General features: G+C 46.1%; 2 protein-coding genes across 2 annotated transcripts; one reads left to right on the forward strand and one right to left on the reverse strand.

Moving 5' to 3' along the window:
- Positions 1 to 4189: 4189 nt before the first annotated feature.
- Positions 4190 to 5862, forward strand: nkx2.4b (NK2 homeobox 4b). The gene is made up of 2 exons (XM_088001853.1): positions 4190 to 4654; positions 5243 to 5862. The coding sequence occupies exons 1-2, from the start codon at positions 4300 to 4302 to the stop codon at positions 5860 to 5862; spliced, it is 975 nt and encodes a 324-aa protein (XP_087857979.1). The 5' UTR covers positions 4190 to 4299.
- Positions 5863 to 6257: 395 nt separating this feature from the next.
- xrn2 (5'-3' exoribonuclease 2) lies at positions 6258 to 23788 on the reverse strand. Its single transcript, XM_088001851.1, has 31 exons — positions 23573 to 23788; positions 23070 to 23197; positions 22861 to 22972; positions 22678 to 22789; positions 22097 to 22155; positions 21943 to 22032; positions 21799 to 21871; positions 21231 to 21281; positions 21000 to 21157; positions 20613 to 20687; positions 20299 to 20432; positions 18737 to 18794; positions 18557 to 18664; positions 18442 to 18486; positions 18228 to 18371; positions 17422 to 17466; positions 17039 to 17130; positions 16469 to 16604; positions 13242 to 13349; positions 13072 to 13161; positions 12935 to 13007; positions 12745 to 12828; positions 12068 to 12165; positions 11915 to 11994; positions 11778 to 11834; positions 11370 to 11438; positions 11073 to 11201; positions 10297 to 10418; positions 8588 to 8654; positions 7073 to 7250; positions 6258 to 6458 (listed from the first exon to the last, which is right to left on the reverse strand). Exons 1-31 carry the CDS (start codon positions 23645 to 23647, stop codon positions 6405 to 6407), a joined length of 2904 nt encoding a protein of 967 aa, XP_087857977.1. The 5' UTR covers positions 23648 to 23788; the 3' UTR covers positions 6258 to 6404.
- Between the last annotated feature and the right edge of the window lie 690 nt (positions 23789 to 24478).

Below are 24478 nucleotides of genomic sequence, written 5' to 3' on the forward strand. Positions count from 1 at the left end.
TTAATACATTAAGTATTAATGTCTATGTCTACTCTTATATTATGTCTATGTTTTGAAATCGGACAGGCCTTGTCGCAACGCTATGACGTAATCGGCCTACAAATCCGTCCTTCGAAGGATGCAGACCCTGAATTCAGACACACCCAGTATCTGACTATAAACACACACACACACACACACACACACACACACACACACACACACACACAACGTGATGCTGCAGGTCAGCAGCTGATTGGTTCACCAGAGCGCATGCGCGTCGTTCATGACAAAAGTTCAGAATCGATCAGTTCCGATTTAAAAAGTAACTTTGAAAAATAAAAATCTAAACTGAAATTAGAGTAAATCTATTTTTAATTTACTTCACGGTAAAAGACATAAATCCAGAAAATCTGATAAAGTGAATAAAAAGCTTTTTGTTTTGATCAGCTGTTTTTATTTTAATTATGTGAAGCACTTTGAAATGCCTTATTGCTGCTGAAATGTGCTATACAAATAAAATTTGATGGATTGATTGATTGAAAAATGACCACTAGGTGGCGGAATGGTTCGCTGGCCGGAAAAATAGCCAGGCAAACCCAGAAGAGACGGAGCGTCCCGGTGGTCTGTCCTCTGAAGTAAGTAGGAGCTAAACCTGCAGGCTTTGCCCTCCGATTATAATGAGAAATGGAGTAATTATAAATGATTTCAGGTTATGTTTTATATGTCTGGTATTTTATACTCTGCCCTCCTCATATGTTTCTGTTAGCGGGAGCTAATGTTTATGTCAGCTATGCTACTTTAGCTGTTGGGAGCTAAGCGTGGATTTTTACTGTCACACAGTTTGATCGTCTGTCTTCAGTCTCAACTTTAACCAGGTTGATTAAGTTTCATGATGCTGAAGTCGACAAGCATCTTCAGGAGATTATGGCAGTTATAGATGTTGGTCATTATCACTGAAACTGTATTTTGTTGTTTCAGCAGTAATGAAGGTAAACCTGCTCCTACAGGAACATCGTCTGCAGCTAGACTTTATTCACCATAACAAACTGAAAGGTTCATTTATGTTGACTTTTCAACATTTAGTCTAATGTTCACACATAGGCCTGTCAGAATAATCAATAAATCAATTAATCGGATGATAAATTAAAACAAACTCAATCATTTCCATTGGCATGATTTATCATTTCTGGGTATTTTTCTCTTTCTACCAAAAACTGGATAATAAAAGTTTTCAGTTTGGTACTTTGGTCTCGATTAGACCTTATTTTGAAAAGCAATTTTGTTTAAAAAGACTTCAAAATTCATTAGTTTTATTTATTCTGGATATTAAAAATGTCTTCCAGTTCCAGTGTTAAATGTTCATTAGAATTTAAAGTTTAATGACCTTTGATAATGTATTCTTGCATTATTACTTCATCATTACATTACTTTAAAAAATGGTCTCAAAAGAACTATATTATCGTTTGTTGAGAACTTTGGTACAACTTATCATACAGTAATTGTTTTCATGGTAACAGACCTATTCATACATCCTCCAGAATCTTCAGATTAAACTGTGTTTGTGTCTGGACCCCATTTCATCGGCCCTTAAATATATCCCTCGTCTGCAAACCAGGACAAACCTGCTCTTCCTGTTCATCTTCATTTCAAGTTGATTAATGTAGATGGTAAAATGTATTCAGATGGTTTCGATTTTCACAAGCAGTAAATTTCTTAATTGATAATTTGACACAATTAACAGCTAATAAACACATACTTAGGAAAATAATTATTTTATGCATTTATTTAAAGCACCACTGCAAAAATAGCCTCCACAGCAAAACATTTAATCAACATAAAAAGAAAAATTTCTACATACACTGTGATGATTCAAGTAATTTTCAGGTTCACTAATGTTCTGTCACAGTCAGGTCTGTCGGTGCATTAGCTGTTCAGGAAAATCAACATAATTTTTTCTAACACTAACTGTTTATTTGTACTTTTCTCTGCATCTTTAGACAATCTGCAGCAGCTCAGATTCTGGGAGGTTCAACACCAAAACCTGAAGCTTCAAACTGAGCCGTCAACTGAACCAAGACGCCTTTCAGACTACAGTAGTTAACCTGCTCTGTTTGTAGATGTTATGGTGTCTCCTCAATCTGTACAGACTGACCTTGGTCGTATTTGAATACACAGCTTTATGGTGTTTTCTTTTGTTAATTGATTATAGTCAATATTTGAACATTCATGTAAGTTTGAAGACATTTCATTGTTAACTTTAGGTAGCTGTGAATTCACCCATGTTAATCTGAACCTATTTTGTTAAAGATTCAACAGATTTGTTGCAATCTTAAATATTTAATCTGTCCTTTGTGTGCAGTGAAATGAACATTAAAGTTAATTCAGGAAACACTTGTCATCTTTTTTCTACAGTATAAATCGAATGATGCCTCTATTAAAATCATATGTTTGTGACATCAAACTTTTTTTCTGTCATAAAGCAGTGATCAAACTATGGCTAAATGTTTGTAATTTACTTTCAACAAATGGAAACCAAAATGGTTTTAAAGTAAAGACACTATGTAAACTCATCTACCTCAACACAGGTAAAATTTCCACTGTACGCAAATAAATGTAATTACGATTGGGTGACAATTGTAGAGCAGGGCTTTAACTCCAGTTCATAAGGGTCGGTGTCCTCCAATCTTTAGATGTCCATTCTTTAACACACCTGAGTCACATCCTGAGGTCAGAGGTCATTAGCATGACTCTGGAGGACTTGACTGTCCTAAGCAGCCGTTTGATTCAGGTGTGCTGGACCAGGACATATCTAAATGTTGCAGGACACCAGACATCGATGCCTGGATCTGAGGATCCTGTTAGAGGATCAGTGTGTTCCTGCAGCAGCTCCATCGGATCAGAAGGTAGATGAGATCTGAAAGATCCTGATCATCCAGAAAGTGAAATAACACCAGACCGGATCCATCAGTCAGCCGTTTCATCCTGTGTAGAGATAAATATAAAATGATATTTATACACAGAAAGACAATAAACTAGAATCGAAAGACAATTTATTTCACTTAATTATATTCACTTAGTGAATAAAGTAAAAGGTAAATCAGAATATATCACAAACTTTAGATACAAATATCAGTCAGCAACTTGACTTAGAAATGTGACTGGAAACTTTTGGGCAAAACAGAAACTGTAAGAACCACACAGATCATTTTTATGGATTAAATATTCAAACTGTGCAGAATGAGACAATAAAATACACGGACTCCCAACAGCTAAAGTAGCATAGCTGACATAAACATTAGCTCCCGCTAACAGAAACATATGAGGAGGGCAGAGTATAAAATACCAGACATATAAAACATAACCTGAAATCATTTATAATTACTCCATTTCTCATTATAATCGGAGGGCAAAGCCTGCAGGTTTAGCTCCTACTTACTTCAGAGGACAGACCACCGGGACGCTCCGTCTCTTCTGGGTTTGCCTGGCTATTTTTCCGGCCAGCGAACCATTCCGCCACCTAGTGGTCGTTTTTCAGACCACTTAGTCTCCTGTACCGTTGAAAAATGCACAATATGTCTATAAATAATAATTTTAGGGTATTATAAGGAATACTTATAATAACTGCTGAGATATACAGTTTTCCACGAACTAACATATTTGCCACTTCGGCACAGTGAGAAACGTCAGAGGATAAAAACACTAGACTCAGAGCAAAGCTCAGATGTCCCAGCTTTTACTAGCATGTAAACGCATCATCTACACAAATCTGGGAGCTTCCGGAAGCGTGAAATGAGTCTCAAAATAGTTGTGCACTCGGAACCGGATCTGTGTGTAAATGCAGTTTTTTGTGTGTGTGTACCAGGTGATTTGTGTGTACTTTTTCAACATGTATAGGCGTAGGAGAAGGTTTGTTTTATTTTTAAGGTTTACAAATCCAGTATTACACACGCACAGGTACTTTTACACACACAGATATTTTGAGACTATTTTCACTCCATAGAAAATCCGCTGCATGCGGCAGAACCCGCTGGTTCCGAGCATCTGCACCTGTGTTCCCTGCAACAGGTGGACACGTCATGTGGTTTTCCACATGAACGCTCCTCGTGCACTCGCTTCTTCACGCGCCCCGCATCGCTGAAACCTGAACAGGTGAAAGCTGCACGCGCTGCGCGGTTTCCTGCTGTAGATCTGAGAAAGTTCTGAAGAGCCGAACCGAACCTCTCCGTCACTCCGCCCCCACCGGGACGGGGCCCGCGAGAGGGAGGCGGACCAGCATCCAGCACAGAGCCGATCCGAACCGGACCGCGCAGCTTGTCCATGAGCCCGAAGCTGTCCACGCCGTACTCAGTCACAGACATCCTGAGCCCGATGGAGGAGGCGTACCGCCGATTCGGAGGGATGGAGCCCGGCCCGCTGGGGGCCTACCGGCAGCCTGGGACCCAGATCCAGAACCAGAACCACCTGTACCACCACCACCATCATCACCACCTGCCCACTCCCTCTTCTTCCTCAGCTCTGGGCCCCGGACCCGCCTACCACACTCCCCCCGGGGTGCCGCAGTTCTCCGGGGCCGCGGCGGGGTTCGGCGGTGGCGGGGAGCTGCTCCAGGAGCCGGGGCGGAGCGGAGGGCCCGCCGCCTGGTACGGCGGCCCGGAGTCCCGCTACCAGAGCAGTGAGTCCGGCCCGAACCGCTCCTTGATTTATTTAAAGTGCGAACTGGTTCTATGTCCAGAAGAGTCAGTCTGCTGAGATTTAAACTTTTTATTCTACTTTGAATAATTAGTTTTATAGCTGGGAACATTTTGGATATTTGGATGATTAAATCGAAATTATTGTATTTTTGTAAAAACCTTGAAACATTTGTTGTGAATTGCAGCTATAGAATTAAACTGAATTTAATAGTTCGGGTTTGTTTAATCCCCCGTAGAGTGGATAAAGTTTATTAAAATAAGTCTGATTTTTATGAATTGAGCTAAAAATAATTTAATGTAAAGAAAATGAATCTTTACTTTAAACTTGAGTTTTAGTCGAATTGCAGATAAAAGTCTAAATTACTTTTTAATCTGCTTAAAGGACAGAATTTCGTTGCAATTTTGTTCATTTTCCTTCAATACATTTTTTTAAACATTTAAATGCGTTTTAAATTTTTCATTATTTAGAGAATAAAGAAACTAGAATAAAAAGTAAAATTAACTATAAATAATTTTTATTTATGACTGGCGGATTTTTCCAGGTTAGTTTTTAACTCAGTCTCTCCCAGTCTCCAGGCTGATGGGCGCCCCGAGCGCGGTGAGCCTCCCCGGGATGGTGGGCGGCCTGGCCGGGATGGAGCCCGGCTCCAAGCCGGTGCTGTCGCTCCACGCCGCGCCGCGCCGCAAGCGGCGGGTCCTTTTCTCCCAGGCGCAGGTGTTCGAGCTGGAGCGGCGCTTCAAGCAGCAGAAGTACCTGTCCGCCCCGGAGCGGGAACACCTGGCCGGCCTCATACACCTCAGCCCGAACCAGGTCAAGATCTGGTTCCAGAACCACCGCTACAAGCTGAAGCGGCAGGCCAAGGACAAGGCCGCCCAGCAGCAGCAGGAGGCCGGCGGCCAGAGCGCGGCCTCCCGCCGCTCCTCCGCCGGATCCCCGCTCTTCTTCAAGGCAGATAGGAGCCGCCGGGGCGAACCGAGCCACACCGGGACCCGCCAGGCCGGCTCTGCTGACGCGGTAGCCAACCAGAACCAGAGCCAGCGGTCCTCCCCGGAGCAGCCGGCGGATCTGTGCCCCAGCCCGCCGCTCGGCCTGCAGCCGCACATCAACCTGACGCAGACGGACGCGGCGCTCATCGAGTACACCAGCAGCATGCTCGGATCCAATTTACTGTACGGCCGAACCTGGTAGAACCGGGAAAACTGGAGAACATTCCCGACACAGGACCGCAAGAGGGAAAATGATCCAGTTTTTATTTCGGCGTGTAAAACCTCGGTTCCTTTATGCAGAGACTCGACTTCCAGCGGGATGGAGGAGAAATAAAACCGAACCGGACCAGAACCAGAACTTCCTCCTGGATTTAAGGGAATATTCCTCAGAGTTCCGGTTCACTAGTCCAGTCTGCTGATAACGCTGGTTCCAGAACTGAAGTGGAAATGAAAGCCGGTTCTGTTCAGGCATGACTGTTTCCTTTTAAAAACGGAATATTTCATGTAAAAAATGGATTTTTATTCTATTTAAAATTATTTCCTTTGTCTCAATGAACTGAATCTAAATAAAATGAGAAAAAAAATAATACGAAGACATTTAATCCCAGCAACATTTGTTTTATTCCACAATTTTCTCTCAGAAACAAAACGTCAACATCACGTTTTACAAGCTGGTTTTAAAAAGATGAAAATATTGTACAGAGAAAATTAAAATATTTAAAAAATTTTCCCATCCTGGAAAATTCAGTTATTCCAGTGGATATGTCTGGATGGAGGAGGAAGAGGGAATCCTCTGGCCTGGAAAACAAAGAAGCTGCTTTCATTCCGACTGGAAAAAAAAATTACATCTTCATTTAAAACACGACAGAAAACAACAAAGTGTTTAAATCATTTTAAACAGATTTCATAATTTCAACGTGTAAATAACATTTTCATTCCAAAAGGGGGATTATTTTAAATTTGATTAGTTGAGGAAAAAACTTCCCAAATATATTTTGTCCGATGGGAAAATCTGGATAATAAAAGCAGGAAAACAGATTGATGATTAACTTGGTTCTAATGTCACCGGATAAAACCCAGACGGGTTCCGGATTCGGTTCTGATCAACTGGACTTCCTTAGTCAAACTAGGATTCTGCCAGTTTAAACTGGAGCACCGGTAAATTAAAACCACTCAGCTCGGATCGGACTGCAGGGAGATTAAAAATGCAAAAATCTGAAGTCAAAATTAAAGTTCTGACTAATTTTAGTCTGAACTTTAAGTTTCACATTGATTTTTCCGTTTTGTTTTTTTAAGATGAAAATCTAGAAAAATCAAAGTGGTTCTGATCTGACTGGCCCGTCAGGATGTGATGAGCAGAACTGGGTCAGAACCAGAGTTAAACTGGGATCCATCTGATCCCAGATGTTTACCTGCTGCTGGCCCCGGTTGTCTCGGCGATCGCCCCAGTCTTCCCGGCGCTGGTCGTAGCGCTGCTGGTAGCCGCCCGGTCCCACCCCGCCGCGGTTCAGGTTCTGCTGGTACGCAGATTGCTGAGCCTGGAGGGCCCGGTCCCAGCCGTGGCCCCCGCCGCGGTACGGCTGCTGCTGCCTGCACACACCAACGTTCAGCCGGTTATCTTCGGCTAGTTCCGGTTAACTCCTGATAGCTTCGGCTAGTTCCGGTTAACTCCTGATAGCTTCGGCTAGCTCCGGTTAACTCCTGATAGCTTCGGCTAGCTCCGGTTAACTCCTGATAGCTTCGGCTAGCTACAGAACTTCGGCTAACTCACTCGTTAGCTCCGGTCATGTCCGGTAAGTGGACTTGTTCTGGTCGAACAGAACCGGATCCTACAGCAGGGAGCACTGCAGTTTAGATCTCGTCACTCTGCAGGTCAGAGGTCAACATCTCATTACCGGCCGGTGTGTCACATTGTAAGGAAATCCAGAGTAACGGGAACAACTTAACGTTAATATGTCAACTGAATCAGGAATAAATAATCTGCTTTTATTTCACTTAAAAGGAAAACCTGGATTTCTCTGGAGGCGGTTTAGTTTCACTGCAAAAACAACATTTTACCAAATATTTCTGCAGTTTCAGTGAAAGGCCAATGAAGGCAGGAGCTAGCGTAGCTAAATTATTCACTGATGTTGATAAAACGCTCTAGTTCCACTGGCAGAACGCTTCAGTTACAACATGGAAAAATGTTTTCTCAGTGAAATAATCCGTCTTTTTAAAACGATATAAATGATCAAATCAGCTCCTCTGTCTGCAGAAACGAGTTCAGAAACCACAAAATTGGTTCGTTGTTTTTGCAACGAATTTATTGATTCTGAAGGAAACTTTTCCAGCTTCCTTCCTGAAACCAAAGTTTTCCAATCCTGAATATGGAGAGTTTTTATAAAAACATTCCTGAATCTGGGAATTTCAATGAAACGCAGAGCAGCTGAACTTCCTGTTTGGTTCTGGAGTTCTGGCTCAGATCGGCGCAGCTTCCACAGCGTCCGGCCGGATAATGAAGACGCTCCCATCCCTCATTACTGAACCATGTCACACTCAGAGCGGCGTTCCGATCGGAGCGCCGCTCCCTAATCCCCACTCAGAGTTCCTGAGAGGCTTAAGGAAACCGCTCAGCCTCCGGGAATAAGGAGCGACCCGGATCAACCCGGGGCGACGGGAAGCTGCGTCCAGGAGCCGGATCAGGACTGGAGAGCTGCTGCAGCATTAGTCATGAAGCTGCACACCTGTAGGCAGGAATACTGACGGGAATGCCGGGAATGCCAGAGTTTTACAGGAAAAACAAAAATACCTGGAAAATTATTCAGTTTTAACAGTTAAACTGAAACATTCCCTGGAAAAACAAACGGCTCCCATCACTCAGGACAGTAAAACAGTTTGCTGGGTTGAAGTGATTCGGATCAGAACCAGGACCGGAGTGTTGGACTCACCTGGGGAACGGCGGTGGAACGCTGCTGAAGGATGGCGGCGGACGCTGCGGCGCATTCTGCCTGGAATCTGCAGGGAACAGAACAGAATCAGGACCGGTTCTGGTTCTGGAACCAGAATCAGGACCGGTTCCAGGAATATTTGGGTTTTATTGTAAGAACATTCCCAACATTCAGTTTGACTGTAGAAACATTTGGAACCGTCGGCCGCTGGGTTTTCAGAGTGGCTCGGGTCGGGCCGGGTCGGGTCGGGTTGGGTCCGGTGGGGGGTTGGGTCCGGAACGCTGCATTAACATTCTCCAGTTGGGAAAACGAGGGACGCATTCAGCAGGCGGCATTGTGGACGCCTCAAGTACCTGGGCTTCGTCGCTGCAGCGATTCACAAAGAACCGGTTGCCACGGCGACAACCAGCTGCAGCAGGCCCGTTTGTTAACAGGAGAGGGGGGGACAAGGGGGGCCAGGGTCGAGTGGCTGGGGGGGCGGGGGGTTAAGCGGGTCAGAGGGACCAGGAGCTGCTCATTGAAGGTCCAGACCTGAACACTGTTAGAACCTTCCAGAACCAGGGAACCCGAGCTTCACACAGAACCAGAACTCTGAGGCTCGGTCTTTCCTGGTGGGATCAGAACCATCAACCTGCAGCTCAGGAATCATCGCTCCATGACAATCCAGATTAATCAAGCTCCTGCTAGCATGCTAACATCTACTGATCAGTGTTAGCACGCTAACTCAGAGTGATGGGTGCTAGCATGCTTGATCAGCTGAACTCTTCCATGTTGGCCAGGCCTCCCATCTGAGCTGTGGATCTCTGTAGATCCTCCAGAGATCAAGCTGTGATGTCATCACAGCTTTCTACCAATCAGGCAGCCAAGTTTGAAGTGAAGTAAAGTGGGAGCAAGCCGCACATTTCAGATTTTATTAATAAAAGTTGCTGAATCCATGAATCGTTTCCAACGTTCTGGAATCGGTTGGTCAGTTTATCAGGCTGATGGGTGTGTGTTGGTGTGTGTGTTGGTGTGTGTGTGGGGTCAAGCAGCAGCCCTTTCCCTCTCTCTGGTTGATCTCCAGCAGCAGAGCTGAAGTGGACCACCCACCCGCCCAGTCAGTCAGTCCAATTATGAGGCCGTTCTATGAGGACTGCTGTCCGTCTCCCTAATTAGCATCCGCCCTCAGCAGCTGCAGCCTGCTAATGGCGGCTAGCGGGCCGCTGCAGAGGTTCTGCTGAGTGGATGAAGCCTTCAGTATCTAACCTGTGGTCTGGAGCGTCTGGAGGCAAACGGAGCCTCCAGACGGCTCCAGCGCTGGAGCCACTGGAGGAGCTGCTCCAGCGGCTCCTCCAGCGTTTCCATCAGTTATTGATCAACTGATTGATAACTGGATGCCAACAGATTATTTTCCAGAATGTGAACCAGCTGAAGCTCAGATTAGAGGAGTTCTGCTAGAATTGACAGGCCAAGAAGTTTTATCCTTATTGGAAAATATTTAATTATTGTTCAGTTTGTCTTCATTCCCACTCAGTGGTTTGCACTTTCAGAAAACGGCCTATACAAAGTCTCTGTAAATGCTGTGTCACTTCCTGTCTCATCACATTCCCATCAGCTTCCCGAGGAAGGTGCTGCCCCCTAGTGGAGCGCAGTGGTAACAGCCCGGCAGACGGAGGTTGGGTCTGGTGCGTCAGAGGTCAGAGGTCGGGTCAGAGGCGGCGGGGTCTTACGCTGGAAGTGCTGCTGGCCGCTGCTGTGGGCGTGGCGGCTGTAGCTCCCCTGGTGGTAGCTGCTGGGCGGTGCAGCGTTGCTGTACTGACCTCTGAACTGCTGGGCTCTGGGCAGGCTGTGGCTGCAGGGGACAAACCAGTAAAACCAGTAAACCACTGAGCTCTACTCACTCTCCAACTGGACTCTACTGGTTCTCCCCCCCGTCCCCCTAATTGCTGACTAATTATCTCCCAAACAGAAACGTCCAGATGTTCAATTATTCCCATTTCCCTGATGATAATTCCAGCCTGCTGCAGCCTGCAATCACAGCTGGCTGATGGGGGCCGCGCCCCGCCAGCCGGGGGGGCAGCGGCGCATCAGGCACGCTGATGCGCAGCACAGCTGATGCAGGTTCTGCTGGTTTTCATTTCATCTGTAACTCAGAAATTGAAGCTGCAGAATTTAACTTTCATAAATTATTTTTACACATTTGTTCAAATGATCACCAGATCATCACATCGAAGTATTATCCCAGTCCTCCCAGTTCCAACCACAGAAACACACCAGTCAATCAACCAATCAGAGCCAGGAGGAGGGTCTTAGCGCTGTCAATCACATCCATGTACCTGCTGCTACACTACAGCTAGTTCGCCACGGAGCCTGTATGAATGCTAATGCTGGTTAGCATAGCTAGTTTTCCTGTAACCATTAGCACATTTAGCAGCTCGTCCATGAGGATGATTGTCAGCACTAAGTCCCTCCTCTGTCCCACTGCTCTGAGTGTTGCCATGGTTACCCCAACGCCCGGAAGCCGGCCTGGTCCAGGTGGGCCTGCTGCCTGTTGGGGTTGAACCCCAGCTGGGGCCTCCAGGGGCCCCGGGCCCCCCGCTCATAGTCCTCTGGTTTCAGCACCTTGCTGGGCATCCTGGAACAGATAAACTGGTTAAACTGGTGCCGTCTGCCTTCATTTCTACAAAATCCCACAAGGATCTGAATGAAATGTGAAACGTCTGTTTCCAGATAATCCTGGAGCTTCCAGTAAAACCAGCAGCAGAAAGAAGAACCACTGGTTCCTGGAGGGAAACGTTCTCACTTGGCTCCCGGCAGCAGAACCGCTTTGAACACGAAGCCTTCAGCAAACTGGGGATCCCTGAACTTCACACTGGCAGGAAGAGAAACAAGAGTTCTCAGGACTTCTGCTACGAATGAATGAATGAATGAATGAATGGATGAAGGCAGACGCAGACAACAGGAAAATCAACGGTTCAGTTTAACAGAAAAATGATCCAATTGGTCTGAAGGAGCCAAACCAGCAGAGCTTCAACGGTGGCCCCCCGGGGCCAAACACGCTGCAGATTTAGTGAAAAATAAATAAAACCTTAGATTTTAATTTGTTCATAAAATCTAATTGATTACCTTATTAATTTGTATTTGTTAGTATTTAACTTATTAAAAAGTTTAGTTAAATACAAGAACAATAATTTTTTTAACACAGACTCACTTGATGGCGCTGTTGACTGAAATGTCTCTGAGCAGAGGAACGGGCGACTTCACCGTCCTGAGGAGCACAAACAGAACCAGCTCGTTTCTGGGTCCGGTTCCAGCAGAACTCGGGGAAAAGCCCGCTAAGGTTCTTACTCGTCTGGAAGGATGGGGTCTTCGTCCAGGTTCAGCGTTCCCTGGATGCCGTGGCAGAGCTCCGCTGGAACCAGCGCCTCCTGGAAGAAACGCAGAGCTGCTGTACCACCAGAAACCCCAGAACAACGGAGGTTCTGGTTCTGGTTCTGGTACCTCCCGGGTCTCTGAGCGGTACAGCTCATGGATGAAGTCGAACAGTGGGTGGGATCTGCCCAGGAACAAGATGTCGCTGCCCAGACTGTTCCTCCGCACTGCAACACAAAGAGAGGCAGGTTCTGGACGGGTCTGAGGCAGCAGAACCCGGACTTTTTGAACAAAGTTGCTGTATTTGCAGCTCGTTGCGTTTCCAGGTTGCAAGACGTCCTGAAAGTTGCAGCTTTACGCTTTCAGGAAATGTTTGTTCACTGCATCCCATAATGCAACACAGTCTGCTGCAGGAGACCGTTTGGGTCCAGCTGGAGCAGGTGCATCATTTCCCACCACTAGAGGTCGCCTTAACTCCACTAAACACCGAGACAACCCGAGGCAAGCCCTTCCCCTCCAGGCGAGCCCTTCCCCCCCAGGCGAGCCCTTCCCCCCCAGGTGAGCCCTTCCCCTCCAGGCGAGCCCTTCCCCCTCAGGCGAGCCCTTCCCCCCCAGGTGAGCCCTTCCCCTCCAGGCGAGCCCTTCCCCCCCAGGTGAGCCCTTCCCCTCCAGGCGAGCCCTTCCCCTCCAGGTGAGCCCTTCCCCTCCAGGCGAGCCCTTCCCCTCCAGGTGAGCCCTTCCCCTCCAGGTGAGCCCTTCCCCCCCAGGTGAGTCCTTCCTCTCCCGGTACGGTGACCTGGTCTCACCTTCGTCGGGTGTCAGGTCGGGGTAAACGTCGGCCAGAGCCACCCTCAGTCGGCGCTCATCCACAAATGGCAGCAGGGCCACACCTGGAAGCAGGAACAAGACGGATGGGAGGAAAAAATACCATCTGCTGAAAGTTGTGCTATGATGTCATAATGATGTCATCAGCATGCTGACAGGAAGTGGTCTCACCCTGCCAGGCATACTTCTTCCCATTCAGGTCGATGGCAAAGTCGTCAGGGTAAAAGTCAATGATGGAAGAATCCTGCAGCACAGCAGCGGGTCAAACAGGTAACTTCCTGCGCATCACTTCCTGCTGGCCAACTCACCGCGCTCATCATCAAGTTCCTCCATGTGGGCGGCAGGAAATTCCCACTGGCGGCAGGAAACACTCCCATCAGCTGCTCCAGAGGCTTGAACTGAACAGAACAGCAGAGCGGGTCAGAACCAGACCGGCGGACGGTTCCGACCCAACCTGATAAACTCAGATCCTCCTCACCGGTTTGGTGTCCTTCTCGAACTCCGAGAACATTTTCTGGATGTCTCTGAAGTCGGAGGCGAACGGAGCGTAGTGGAATGGGAAGAACCACTTCCAGGAGGCGCAGCCCTGCAGGAGGGAACGGGTCAGAACCAGAACCAGGCCTGGCACTGGTTCTGAACCAGGACCAGCACCGGTTTAAGAAAACCAAATAAATTTCCCGGAAGCATAAAAGGAAGGAATAATCAGGAAGGAATAAACAATAATCTGGATTAAATTATTTTAGAAAGTAATCAGGAAACTGATAAGAATGTCGAATCAACAGAACCCAGATCAACCAATCAGAAGCTGCGTTGATGAAAGGCTTTTTGACTTCCATTTATTCCCAGGAATAATCCCAGTAATCCCAGCCGGTCTTCATTAGCGGTGCCGTCGCTTTAAGAACCCGACCCGATCTCCATCTGAACAAATCAACCTCAGCAAAACGGCCGCCTTCGCATCAAAGTGACCCAATAGAACCAACCAGAACCAGAATCAATGAATGAGTTTCATCCATAGATCTGATCACTCTATAAATCAGATCCATAAATAAACAAATTTTATTCATAACTAATTAAAACATAATTTCAAGTTAAAATGTGATGGAAATGTTTTAATTAATTTAGAATAATCGTTCTAAAAATTTAAATATTAGATCAGTGGTTCTTAACCTGGGTCCGATCGAACCCCAGGGGTTCGGCGGAGCCTCTGCCGCGGAGGTAAAGACACACTGTGTAAAGTCGTGATGACGCGCCGCTTTGCTGCAGAGGATCACGTTACATTGCTGAGCCAATCAGAGCTGAGGAGGAGCCCTGATTGGAGGAGCTTCACTCTCAGCAGGGATTTGAACTTGTGTCTTTAATTACTTCAGCAAAACTCAGTTTTTACCAAATTCTATAGCTTCTAAATCTGCTCCTTAGTCGCATCTTTTCGGGGTTGGTACTGCCTCTAGTGGCGTGGGGTGGTAACACAGCTAATATAATTACATTACTAAATCAGAATACCGCAAAGTTGTGTGTGTGTGTGTGTGTGTGGGGGGGGGGGGGTTCGGTACCTCAAAAAAGGTTAAGAACCACTGTATCAGAGTAACTAGTAAAAAGATGAAAAGATCTATAAATATCAGTAAAAATGTTTAAACTATCAAACATCTTTCACGTCATCAGATTTTAAATAAAAACTTGAGAAAAAATTTAAAACTTAAAAAAAAATATTGCTAAAAAAAATGAAGATTAAACGAATTGGCCAGTTATGGAGCCGTTTCCATGGCAACCAGCCGGAGGATTTAAACGCCTCAGAGCGGTTCTGACCCAGAGCCCAGGTTTGGTTCTGATTCGTTTCAGTCTCCTTGCTCAGACGGTTCTGCTGCCGGCGCCGCCGGGTCCTCTGAGGTTTGGGTTGGCCGAGTTGTGTCTGATCATAATCTGCAGCAGTAGAGGACAGGCACGTCCCCGTCCACCGGGGGGCGCCGGACCCTTCAGAACCGACCCCTGGGACCGCAGGCAGGCAGAGAGCAGAACCGGGCCGGGTCGATCCGTCCAGGATGAACCTCAGAGGGCCGGCGCTGCAGCGTTAGCACCACTCCTGCTCCCACTCACATTCAGAAAGAGCAGAACCGGACCGGACCAGGCCGGGTCAACACAGGAGTTCATCAGATGCATCAGAGATTAAGAAGGAGCTCTGGAGTCAAAGGTCACACTCCAACCAGGGCCAGGTCACTGCAGCCCGTCCCATCTGGATGGGCTCTGTTGGGAGGAACCAACCGGAAAACCAGCGCTCCCAGTTTGGACCAGCAGGATCCTGTTGTTTCATCTGGGTGCTTCAACATCTACAAGGAGAACCGGGCCAGAACTGGAGCGGTCCAGACAGAACTTCCGCCGATCTGGGAGTTTTAGTGATTTATTTGGAACATTTGGGTTTCGGATCAGCTATCCTGAATAATCCTGTTTCTTTGATTGCATCAGAGCTAAGAATTCCCACCATTTCTAGTCTTAAACGCTACAGCATTAATCACAAAGACTAGCTATGCTAACGCTACAGCATTAATCACAAAGGCTAGCTATGCTAACGCTACAGCATTAATCACAAAGACTAGCTACGCTAACGCTACAGCATTAATCACAAAGACTAGCTATGCTAACGCTACAGCATTAATCACAAAGACTAGCTATGCTAACGCTACAGCATTAATCACAAAGACTAGCTACGCTAACGCTACAGCATTAATCACAAAGACTAGCTACGCTAACGCTACAGCATTAATCACAAAGACTAGCTACGCTAACGCTACAGCATTAATCACAAAGACTAGCTACGCTAACGCTACAGCAGTAATCACAAACACTAGCTACGCTAACACTACAGCATTAATCACAAAGACTAGCTACGCTAACGCTACAGCAGTAATCACAAAGACTAGCTACGCTAACACTACAGCATTAATCACAAAGACTAGCTACGCTAACGCTACAGCAGTAATCACAAAGACTAGCTACGCTAACACTACAGCATTAATCACAAAGACTAGCTATGCTAACGCTACAGCAGTAATCACAGAGACTAGCTACGCTAACACTACAGCATTAATCACAAAGACTAGCTACGCTAACGCTACAGCAGTAATCACAAAGACTAGCTACGCTAACGCTACAGCAGTAATCACAGAGACTAGCTACGCTAACGCTACAGCAGTAATCACAAAGACTAGCTACGCTAACGCTACAGCATTAATCACAAAGACTAGCTATGCTAACGCTACAGCAGTAATCACAGAGACTAGCTACGCTAACACTACAGCATTAATCACAAAGACTAGCTACGCTAACGCTACAGCATTAATCACAAAGACTAGCTACGCTAACGCATTAATCAAAGACTAGCTACGCTAACGCTACAGCATTAATCACAAAGACTACCTATGCTAATGCTATAGCATTAATCACAAAGACTAGCTACGCTAACGCTAAACCATTAATCACAAAAATCTACACCAACGCTAAAGCGCTACAACAACATGGTATGTAGAGGAAGCTAATGCTAAAGCGCTATGCTAACATTGGGCTTGGTGGAAGCTAATGATGAAACACTACACTAACATGATATTTAGTGGAAGTTAATGCTGAAGTTCTGCTACAGCACAGGCAGAACCGGCCAGTGATGGGTCCCGGTTCTGGTTCCGGTTCAGCCAGAACCGGCCAGCGCATCCTGATTACCTGGTAGTAGTAGCGCAGCACCCAGCACAGCCCCTCCACATAGGAGCGCACCACCTTCTTCCTGAAGCCGTCGTCAGACACGTCCACGTCGAACTTGGTCTTATAGTACCTCTGCTTCCAGCCGTCCTCCCACAGCCTGCAGCAACACACACACGGACACACACATGGTCACACACACGGTCACACACACGGATACACACACGGTCACACACACGGATACACACAAGGGGGTAAGTGTGTGTAAGTGGTGGGGGGGCATCATGAATACCAATTTAGCTCGGTGGATTTAGGAGCTTTGACGAGAGCATCACTGAGGAATTTACTGCCACGTTCCTGATTTCCATATTAATCAGGCTGTGAGGGAAGCAGAGCACTGGGAGCACTGGGAGCACTGGGGAGGGCTCAGTGCCTGCAGCTGATCTGATTCAGGAGAGGAATCAGTTCTGATGTTTTCAAGGCAGATATTCAGGAGTTGTGACTGAAGCAGTGTCAGTGTCCGGTTCTGACCCGGTTCGTGGTTCTGACCCGGTTCCGGCTTGCAGTCAAACAGAGTGATGGTAATCGCCTGACCTGACGTTGTCTTCAGGCTCCGGCTCGCTGTCGCTGTCCTCATTTTTCCTTTTGACTCCTCGGTCTGCGCCGTCGCTCACGCCTGCAGACGACTGAGCAGGGCAACAAAACCCACAAACAGCTGCAGTCAGTCGGTTATGGCAGAAATATAAATGATTGATTACTTATTTACTGAGGCCTGTGGGCAGATCTGCTCCGGAACCAGCTGTTCTAGAAACTACTGAGCGTTCCGGAATAGAAAATAATAAATAAAATATACAGTCTGCACTGTCAGTACCTTCAAGTTTCCCTTTGAGTTTAAATGTTTAAAAAATATTCTAAATATGTAAAAAGAAAGAGTGTGTGGGTGAGAGAGAGAGAGAGAGAGAAGTGAGTGAACACACCCTGCCTCCGTTCCTCATCATGGACTTCAGGGACTGAGCTGCATCCTGCAGGAGAAACCAGACAGAAACAAACGATTGGAGAAAACGAGGATTTAAACTCTGCATTCAGGCTGAACTCGCCTCCAGAATCCGTCCCTGCACACTGATGGGATTCCACACATAACCTCAAATCTTTTCTGCTTCAGACATTTCTATGGTTCACCATCTTCATTTATCATACTGGGAAAATTAATAAAAACAAGAACACCTGCAGAGTGGGCGGAGCCTTCTGACCACAGAGACAACGCTACCCGATTACTACCTGACTGCTAAATGAGTGCTACCTGAACGTTGGCTGAACATTAGCTGATTGCTAGATGAATGTTAGCTGAACGCTAGCTGATTGCTAGCTGATTGCTAGCTGAATGTTAGCTGAACGCTAGCTGAACGCTAGCTGATTGCTAGCTGAATGTTAGCTGAACATTAGCTGATCGCTAGCTGATTGCTAGCTGAATGTTAGCTGAACATTAACTGATTGCTAGCTGAATGTTAGCTGAACATTAGCTGATTGCTAGCTGAATGTTAGCTGAATGTTAGCTGAACGTTAGCTGATCGCTAGCTGAATGTTAGCTGAATGTTAGCTGATCGCTAGCTGATTGCTAGCTGAATGTTAGCTGATCATTAGCTGATTGCTAGCTGATTGCTAGCTGATTGCTAGCTGATTGCTAGCTGAATGTTAGCTGAACATTAGCTGATTGCTAGCTGATTGCTAGCTGAATGTTAGCTGAATGTTAGCTGATCGCTAGCTGAATGTTAGCTGATGCTACCTTGTTGTGCTGCTCGACCGACTGCATCCTCATGTCGTAGGCCTGGTAGCGGGCGTTGTGGACCGGCTCAGGACGGTCCCTCCTGCCCAGGGCCTGGGGGGCGAACTGACCTGAGGTCATGAAGGCCGGACCCTGCTGCTCGGCCTGTGGGAGGAGAAAACGCATGACGCACCCAGAGAACCGGTCAGAGGTCGGGACCAGCAGCTGGACTCACCTTCATCCTCTTCCGTTTCTCCTTGTTTCTCCTCTTGAAGTTCTCCTGCAGGAAGAAAGAGGAAGTTTAGAGGAGCAGCGACAGAACGCGGTTCCTCCGTCCTCCAGCGTCTCACATCGTCCTCTTTGCGCTTCTTGAAGATGTTATCCTCGGCCACGCCCACCGCCTGCATGATCATCTCCACCCGCTCCAGGTTCACGAACCCATTCTGTGTCAGGTAGCCCTGCAGAAGAACGCCGGAGGTCAGAGACAGACCAACCGGACCGGGTCTGACCGGACCGGGTCGGATACTCACTCCGGTCTTGTGCACCACGTCCTTGTAGATGTTGACCAGCCGGTCGATGGCGCCCTCTCTGTGGGGACGACAGGGCATGAAGATTTATTAACCGGATCTGAGACTCCAGGCTGGTTCTGCTCCAGTAAATAATTGTATTTGTTGGAGCATTCTTTGAGTCCAGAAGCTGATTTTTACATAATTTATTTCTGATCATCTGGAAACCTCAGATCAGCTGCTTGACTGGACCAGAACCAGCAGTTTTCTTATTGGTCCGATTCATTCAGATTTTGAACTGTTCAAGTTCATGCTCTTATTCTGAAGTCCATTTAGGTAGCAGTTCTGTTTCCTCTTATGTTCTCCACCTGTGATTTGCTGCAGCAGTTGGCGTTTATTCTGTACCCAGAATGCATCACTGTGTGGAGATCTGCTGATGTCCTGTCCTGTGGTGAGCTAGGCTAAATCAGTAGCAGAGATAGCAAAACTAAACCATGAAAGGTTTGTTCTAAAGAATCATTTCCTGAGGATCAAACCTACAGGAATGTGTAATGACAAATACAGCCCTGCAGGGGGTGATGTACCATGTTAGCACATGTGTTAGCATGGAAACAGTTTTAGCATTAGCTTCCACTAAATACAGTGCTGGTATAATTCTTTAACATTTAGCTTTTGCTACATACTGTGATAGCATAGCACTTTAGCATTAGCCTCTGCTGAGTATCATGTTGATATAGAGCTTTAGCGTTAGCCAAACTAAAGCTTATGATTACTGCTTTAGGGGCAGCACAGCTAACAGTTTAGCCAGTGATGCCATAGTTTTCCAGACTTTTCAACTTCATGTAGAAATCCGGTCCGGTCCGTGTTTCTGCTTCAGATCATTTCAGTTTTATTGGATTCAACAGAAAACCTCCAGAGAGGAACGTCAAACGTGTTTAAAATGTTTCCATCCGACAATCACAGAGTCTCATTTCTGAACCTTTTTAGCTCAAAGCCTCTGCAGCAGCAGAACGGCAGCCTGAGCAGAGAGGAGCAGAACCAAGGCGCCGATTTAAAATGCTAATTATGGATCCTGATTAAAATGCCAGGCTCATTCAGAGGATCAGCCAGGATTAGGTGATTACTGGAATCTGATCTGCACCGAGAAACGCCTCAACCTGAAACACCGAACCAGACGGGGCGCCGCTGCCATCAGAACCGCTGCCATCAGAACCGCTGCGATCAGAACCTCTGACGATCAGAACCTCTGACGATCAGCTGCTTCTCACTCCAACTAGAGGCCGTCTGCTGTCCTCACAGACTCATGTTAAGGTTTTTATTCAAATTTAGAAAAGCTAAACTTGAACTAGTTAAACCATCTGATAAATCACCACAAACAGCCAAAGATAAAAACTGAGAAATGATTAAAATAAATAAACTCAAGCTGCTGAATGTTAAATCATTTTTTGCTCATTTCTACAGTTTTATAGAAAAGTTTGCCTCGTCAGCAGGGATTAAATGATCCAGATGAACATTTACATCATCATTAAATAATTATTCCAATTATTGTCCGATGAGGAAAGTAGTTCATCTTCCTGCAGACTCACCTGATCTCCAGGGAAGGAAGGTGAGGCAGGAAGTCGTTTCCCACAAAGAAACACATGAAGACCCAGTCGTCCACGCTCCTCTCAAAGTCGAAGGGGAACGGCAGGCTGGCCATGGTCAGCTCTCTGGACAGGTACTGACCACACACACAACACACACCCAGCACTCAGCTGCAGGTCCATGGTTCAATTCCACATACAATCAATAAATGTTTGGTTTGGATCCTCCATGTTTATCTGACACCAACTACAGAACCTGAACTGGATCCTGACTAAAACTGGACCGGAGTGATGAAGAGTGATGAAGAGTGACGGACCTCCCTCAGGACGCAGAGCCTGATGAAGATGAACTCCTGCTCGGCTGCAGGCATGGCGCCAGCGAACTCATCATGCTGAAAGAGAGAGGGATTTATTTTAACTATTATTTAAAGACAAAAAAAACAAAAAAATAAATGCAAAGAATAAACATTTAAATTAAAAATAAATATAATGATGAAAAAATGCTAAATACAAAAAATGTAAACATAAAATACAAGGAAAAATACAAAAATATAATAAAAAGAAAAAAATACCAAAAAGGAATAATACAGAATAAAAAAAAAGAAAAAAATAACTTTAAAGAAAGCCCCAACAAAGACAAGGAGACTCCCAGCAAAAGTGAATACAGTGCAACACAGTGAAGTGCGCGGCGGGTGCAGGCGGACCTCTCCCTGCTTCTGGCGCGCCACGCCCTGGCAGTCCTTGATCTCATGGCCCGTCTGGTTGCACAGCGAACACGGCCGCGGCTTGTTGGGCTTGAACTCCTCCCTGATGATGGTGAAGTTTGGCTCATGGGTGGCCAGGCCCAGCATGATGAGGTCAGCTAGGGAACAGAGCAGAACCGCAGTAGAACCAGGACCAGGACCGGAACCAGGTCCAACAGAGAGAGGTCTTACCGTCGGCGCCGCACAGGCAGTGGTGTGTGTTTGGGTCGTGGTTGGGCTGAGCTGTAGAGGAGACGCCTTGTTAGTCTGTCTGTGTGTGTGTGTGTGTGTGTGTGTGTGTGTGTGTGTGTGTGTGTGTGTGTGTGTGTGTGTGTGTGTGTGTGTGAGAAAATCTCTCCCGATATCAACTTCCATGTTTTTCACATTTCTGTTACTAAATATAAAAACTACATTAGATCCTTTAATGAGATAAAAAAGATTTTTATGTTTTTGCTCGGCTGCAGGTTTTCTGCCAGGATTTTATTGTTTAGTTCACCGTCTTTTAAAACATCAGTTTATACTTGCTTCCATAATAAAGCTCTTAAAATTTGAATTTATTTTGCATTTTTATTATTTCATTTTCTTTTAAATTATGTATTTTAGGTGGTTGGTATGCTTTTTGTGTCTCATGTCATTTATGATGTTTTTATGTAAATCACTGTCACATTAGTTTAAAAAGGTTCTATACAAATAAATGATTGTTATTCTATGTTTATGGTGCCACGGCTGAGCGGGTCTGTGCAGAAGTCTCGGAGTGTACCTCTCTGTCTCCTGATGAAATCCATGATCTTGTGTTCTCCTTCCCCTGGAACGCTGGCGTCAGACAGGAAAACCTGGACAGGAACAAACGGATCGGAGTGAAATGCATCGTGTCCGGAGCGCGGTTCTGTCAGAAGAAACTCACCGCCACATTCTTCCATCCCGGGTCATTGCTGAGCCGCTCCGCCACGTAGTAACGCAGACACTGAGCCAGGTTATCCATGAACTCTGTGCCCTGCAGAAACATGTGACCTTTAACCCCGCAGACACCAACCAATCACAGCCAGCGCAGCACTTACAGGAGTGATGCAGTTGCTGTCGAATCGCTCCTTGATCTCCTCTGGTGGAAGAAATCCTCCTGTCAACAAGCAGAAGCAGAGTGGGCGGAGCTTCACCTCACAGGTGATTCCTCTCATTTTCTAATTGTTCACGTCATCATTCTGACGAAAACACTTCCTACTCTCCTGCATGTATCAATATAAGGCATTTGATTACAACAACTATAAAAAAAATCTGTTAGATTATTTAACGACATGATATCTATTGATCGGCATTTAGATTGTTATACATATTTCTCATTCATCACAGATCAGATTTCTGGTTCTATGATGTAAAACAGATGATTCCTGCTAACAATTCATGAATCGGTTCATGTGAAACATAACTATGTGCAGAAAGAAGAACATGAGAAGCAACGAGTTCAACTAGTCGCCATCGTTGATCCATTTCTGCAGACGAATGAAAATAGTCACAGTGGTTCCCTGTTTCTCTGGAACAAAGAGGAACAGTGAAGCCATGATGGCTGACTGCTGCTCCACCACATGGCCCGGACCTGGAGCTGATTCTGGACCCCATAAGGCAGGTTAAACATGTCACACACCTCTCTGGATGATCTCCTCCCTCATGCGGTTCTTCTCCTCTGTCAGCTCCGCCCCCTCCTTGGAGGCTCTGAACCGCCGGGAGCGCTGCTGGTTCATTTTGGCCCGAGGAGCCTGAGGAGTGGCCAGGAGAAGGCCCGTGAACCGCGGTTCTCAGAGGTTTGATTCAGACATGAGGGACTCACCACTCCGTCAATGGCCATGTAGAGAACCCGCCTGGGGCGCACGATGTTGAACAGGCGGTCGATGTACTCGAATATCGCCACCATCATCTCATCCTCATTCTTTGGAGCAGGCCTGGAAAAAAAAAACACATCTTTACTTTTTCATTCTGAAGCCAAAAAGTTTCTATTTCTAACTACATGAGAGCCGAGCTGCAGAATCAGGTTCCTACTTGTCCTCAGGGTGGGTGCACGGGTGGATGATCCCGTTCATGTCCAGGTACAGGTTATCAAACTCCACCTCGTTGGGGTTCGGCTTGGTCGTGTCCACCGGGATGCGAACGCCGTTACACTCCTTCCCCTGTGGAAAAAACCAACTGGTTTCACTGGGATACGAGATAAAACCATGAGAAGGCAGCTGATCGTCCTGAAACAACCAGAACGTGTTTCTGATGAGGAGCAGATGCTCCAGAAAACCCGCCTGTTCCACGGGAACCTGATCACGTTGATACGTAAACACAGCTACTACAACTGCCGCTTTACTCCACAAACAGTTTAATGTTTCCAGACTGAAACTGGAGGATAACCCGGGATATTTCTCTTAACATGTCTCCTTCTCCTGGTTTAAACAGGTTTAAACGGGTCCATGAACGGTGAAAGCTGTTTAATTATGTCTCTCCAGGCTGGTACATGAAGCCAACCCGGGTTGTTTTCCGTGCTAACGATGCTAGCTCACCTTTTCCTCCACACAGTGGACGATTATAGACGGGTACTTCCGGCTCAGCCAGCGGAAAAAAGCCGGAACTCCCATATCTGCAGACTTTTTTGTGTCGGTTTATAAAATCCTAAAAGGTTAAAAAGGACCACGGGTGAACTTCGGATCCGGTTCTGGGCTCTGCTGCGCTCCAAAGCTGCGGCTACATGCTGTTACAGAAGCAGCTTTGCGAACTTTCTCCGGGTCAAATCCACCACTTCCGGTTTGGAGCGACAGCTCCTGCAGCGCCCCCAGTGGACGGAAGTCTCAACAATAGTAATTATTGGATAGAAAAGGATAATAATGGGCATTATTGTTTTACCGTCATCATCACCACTGGATTTACCACAATATCATTATTAATATATTTCTTAAAATAAGTTCAATAATCTGCATATTTTGAAATTTCCACACAAGCTTAGAACTTCAAACTTTAACAGAAATTTTGAAGGTTTCCGTTTCATAAAGTCCCAGTAAAAACCCTGTAGGTTGAAGCTGAACTTCTCAGAAAGGTTCTGTTAACCCGAACACATGGAAAGCACCGAACAATACAAACTGTTCATGTAATTAGTCAGATTTAAATTACAAAAATACTAAATATTATACAAAGTGGATGCGTGATAATCAATAATGTCTGTGGATTTCTCTGAGCATCAGTTAAATTTAACTGAACAACCTGACTTCAGCCCAAAGTCTTTGTAGCTCTTTATGTTCTTATGTAGCTTCAGGTGAAACTAATTTGGATCAAACTGATACAGACGGAGATTTAACTGAGTTATTGTGAAAAGCTTGGCAAACATGACAAACATTAAACTTTTAAATGTGAAACAGACTTAAATGTCCTCCAGCGGGTTTTCTGATCATGGAGGGAGACGAAGCCACCAGCCT

The sequence above is a fragment of the Poecilia mexicana genome, unplaced genomic scaffold (genome assembly GCF_051168715.1).
Source record: "Poecilia mexicana isolate PSO_F unplaced genomic scaffold, ASM5116871v1 scaffold_21, whole genome shotgun sequence".
Lineage (NCBI taxonomy): Eukaryota > Metazoa > Chordata > Actinopteri > Cyprinodontiformes > Poeciliidae > Poecilia > Poecilia mexicana.

What these genes read in the sequence shown, in the direction of transcription:
- nkx2.4b (XM_088001853.1), top strand. Translation starts at nt 4,300, where the DNA reads ATGAGCCCGAAGCTGTCCACGCCGTACTCAGTCACAGACATCCTGAGC. An exon ending in GGAGTCCCGCTACCAGAGCA is followed by an intron (nt 4,655 to 5,242) that starts GTGAGTCCGGCC and finishes AGTCTCTCCCAG; the next exon opens with TCTCCAGGCTGATGGGCGCC.
- xrn2 (XM_088001851.1), bottom strand. Translation starts at nt 23,647, where the DNA reads ATGGGAGTTCCGGCTTTTTTCCGCTGGCTGAGCCGGAAGTACCCGTCT. An exon ending in CTGCCTGTGCGGCGCCGACG is followed by an intron (nt 21,158 to 21,230) that starts GTAAGACCTCTC and finishes TCTGTTCCCTAG; the next exon opens with CTGACCTCATCATGCTGGGC. An exon ending in TGATGAGGAACGGAGGCAGG is followed by an intron (nt 17,131 to 17,421) that starts GTGTGTTCACTC and finishes TGCCCTGCTCAG; the next exon opens with TCGTCTGCAGGCGTGAGCGA.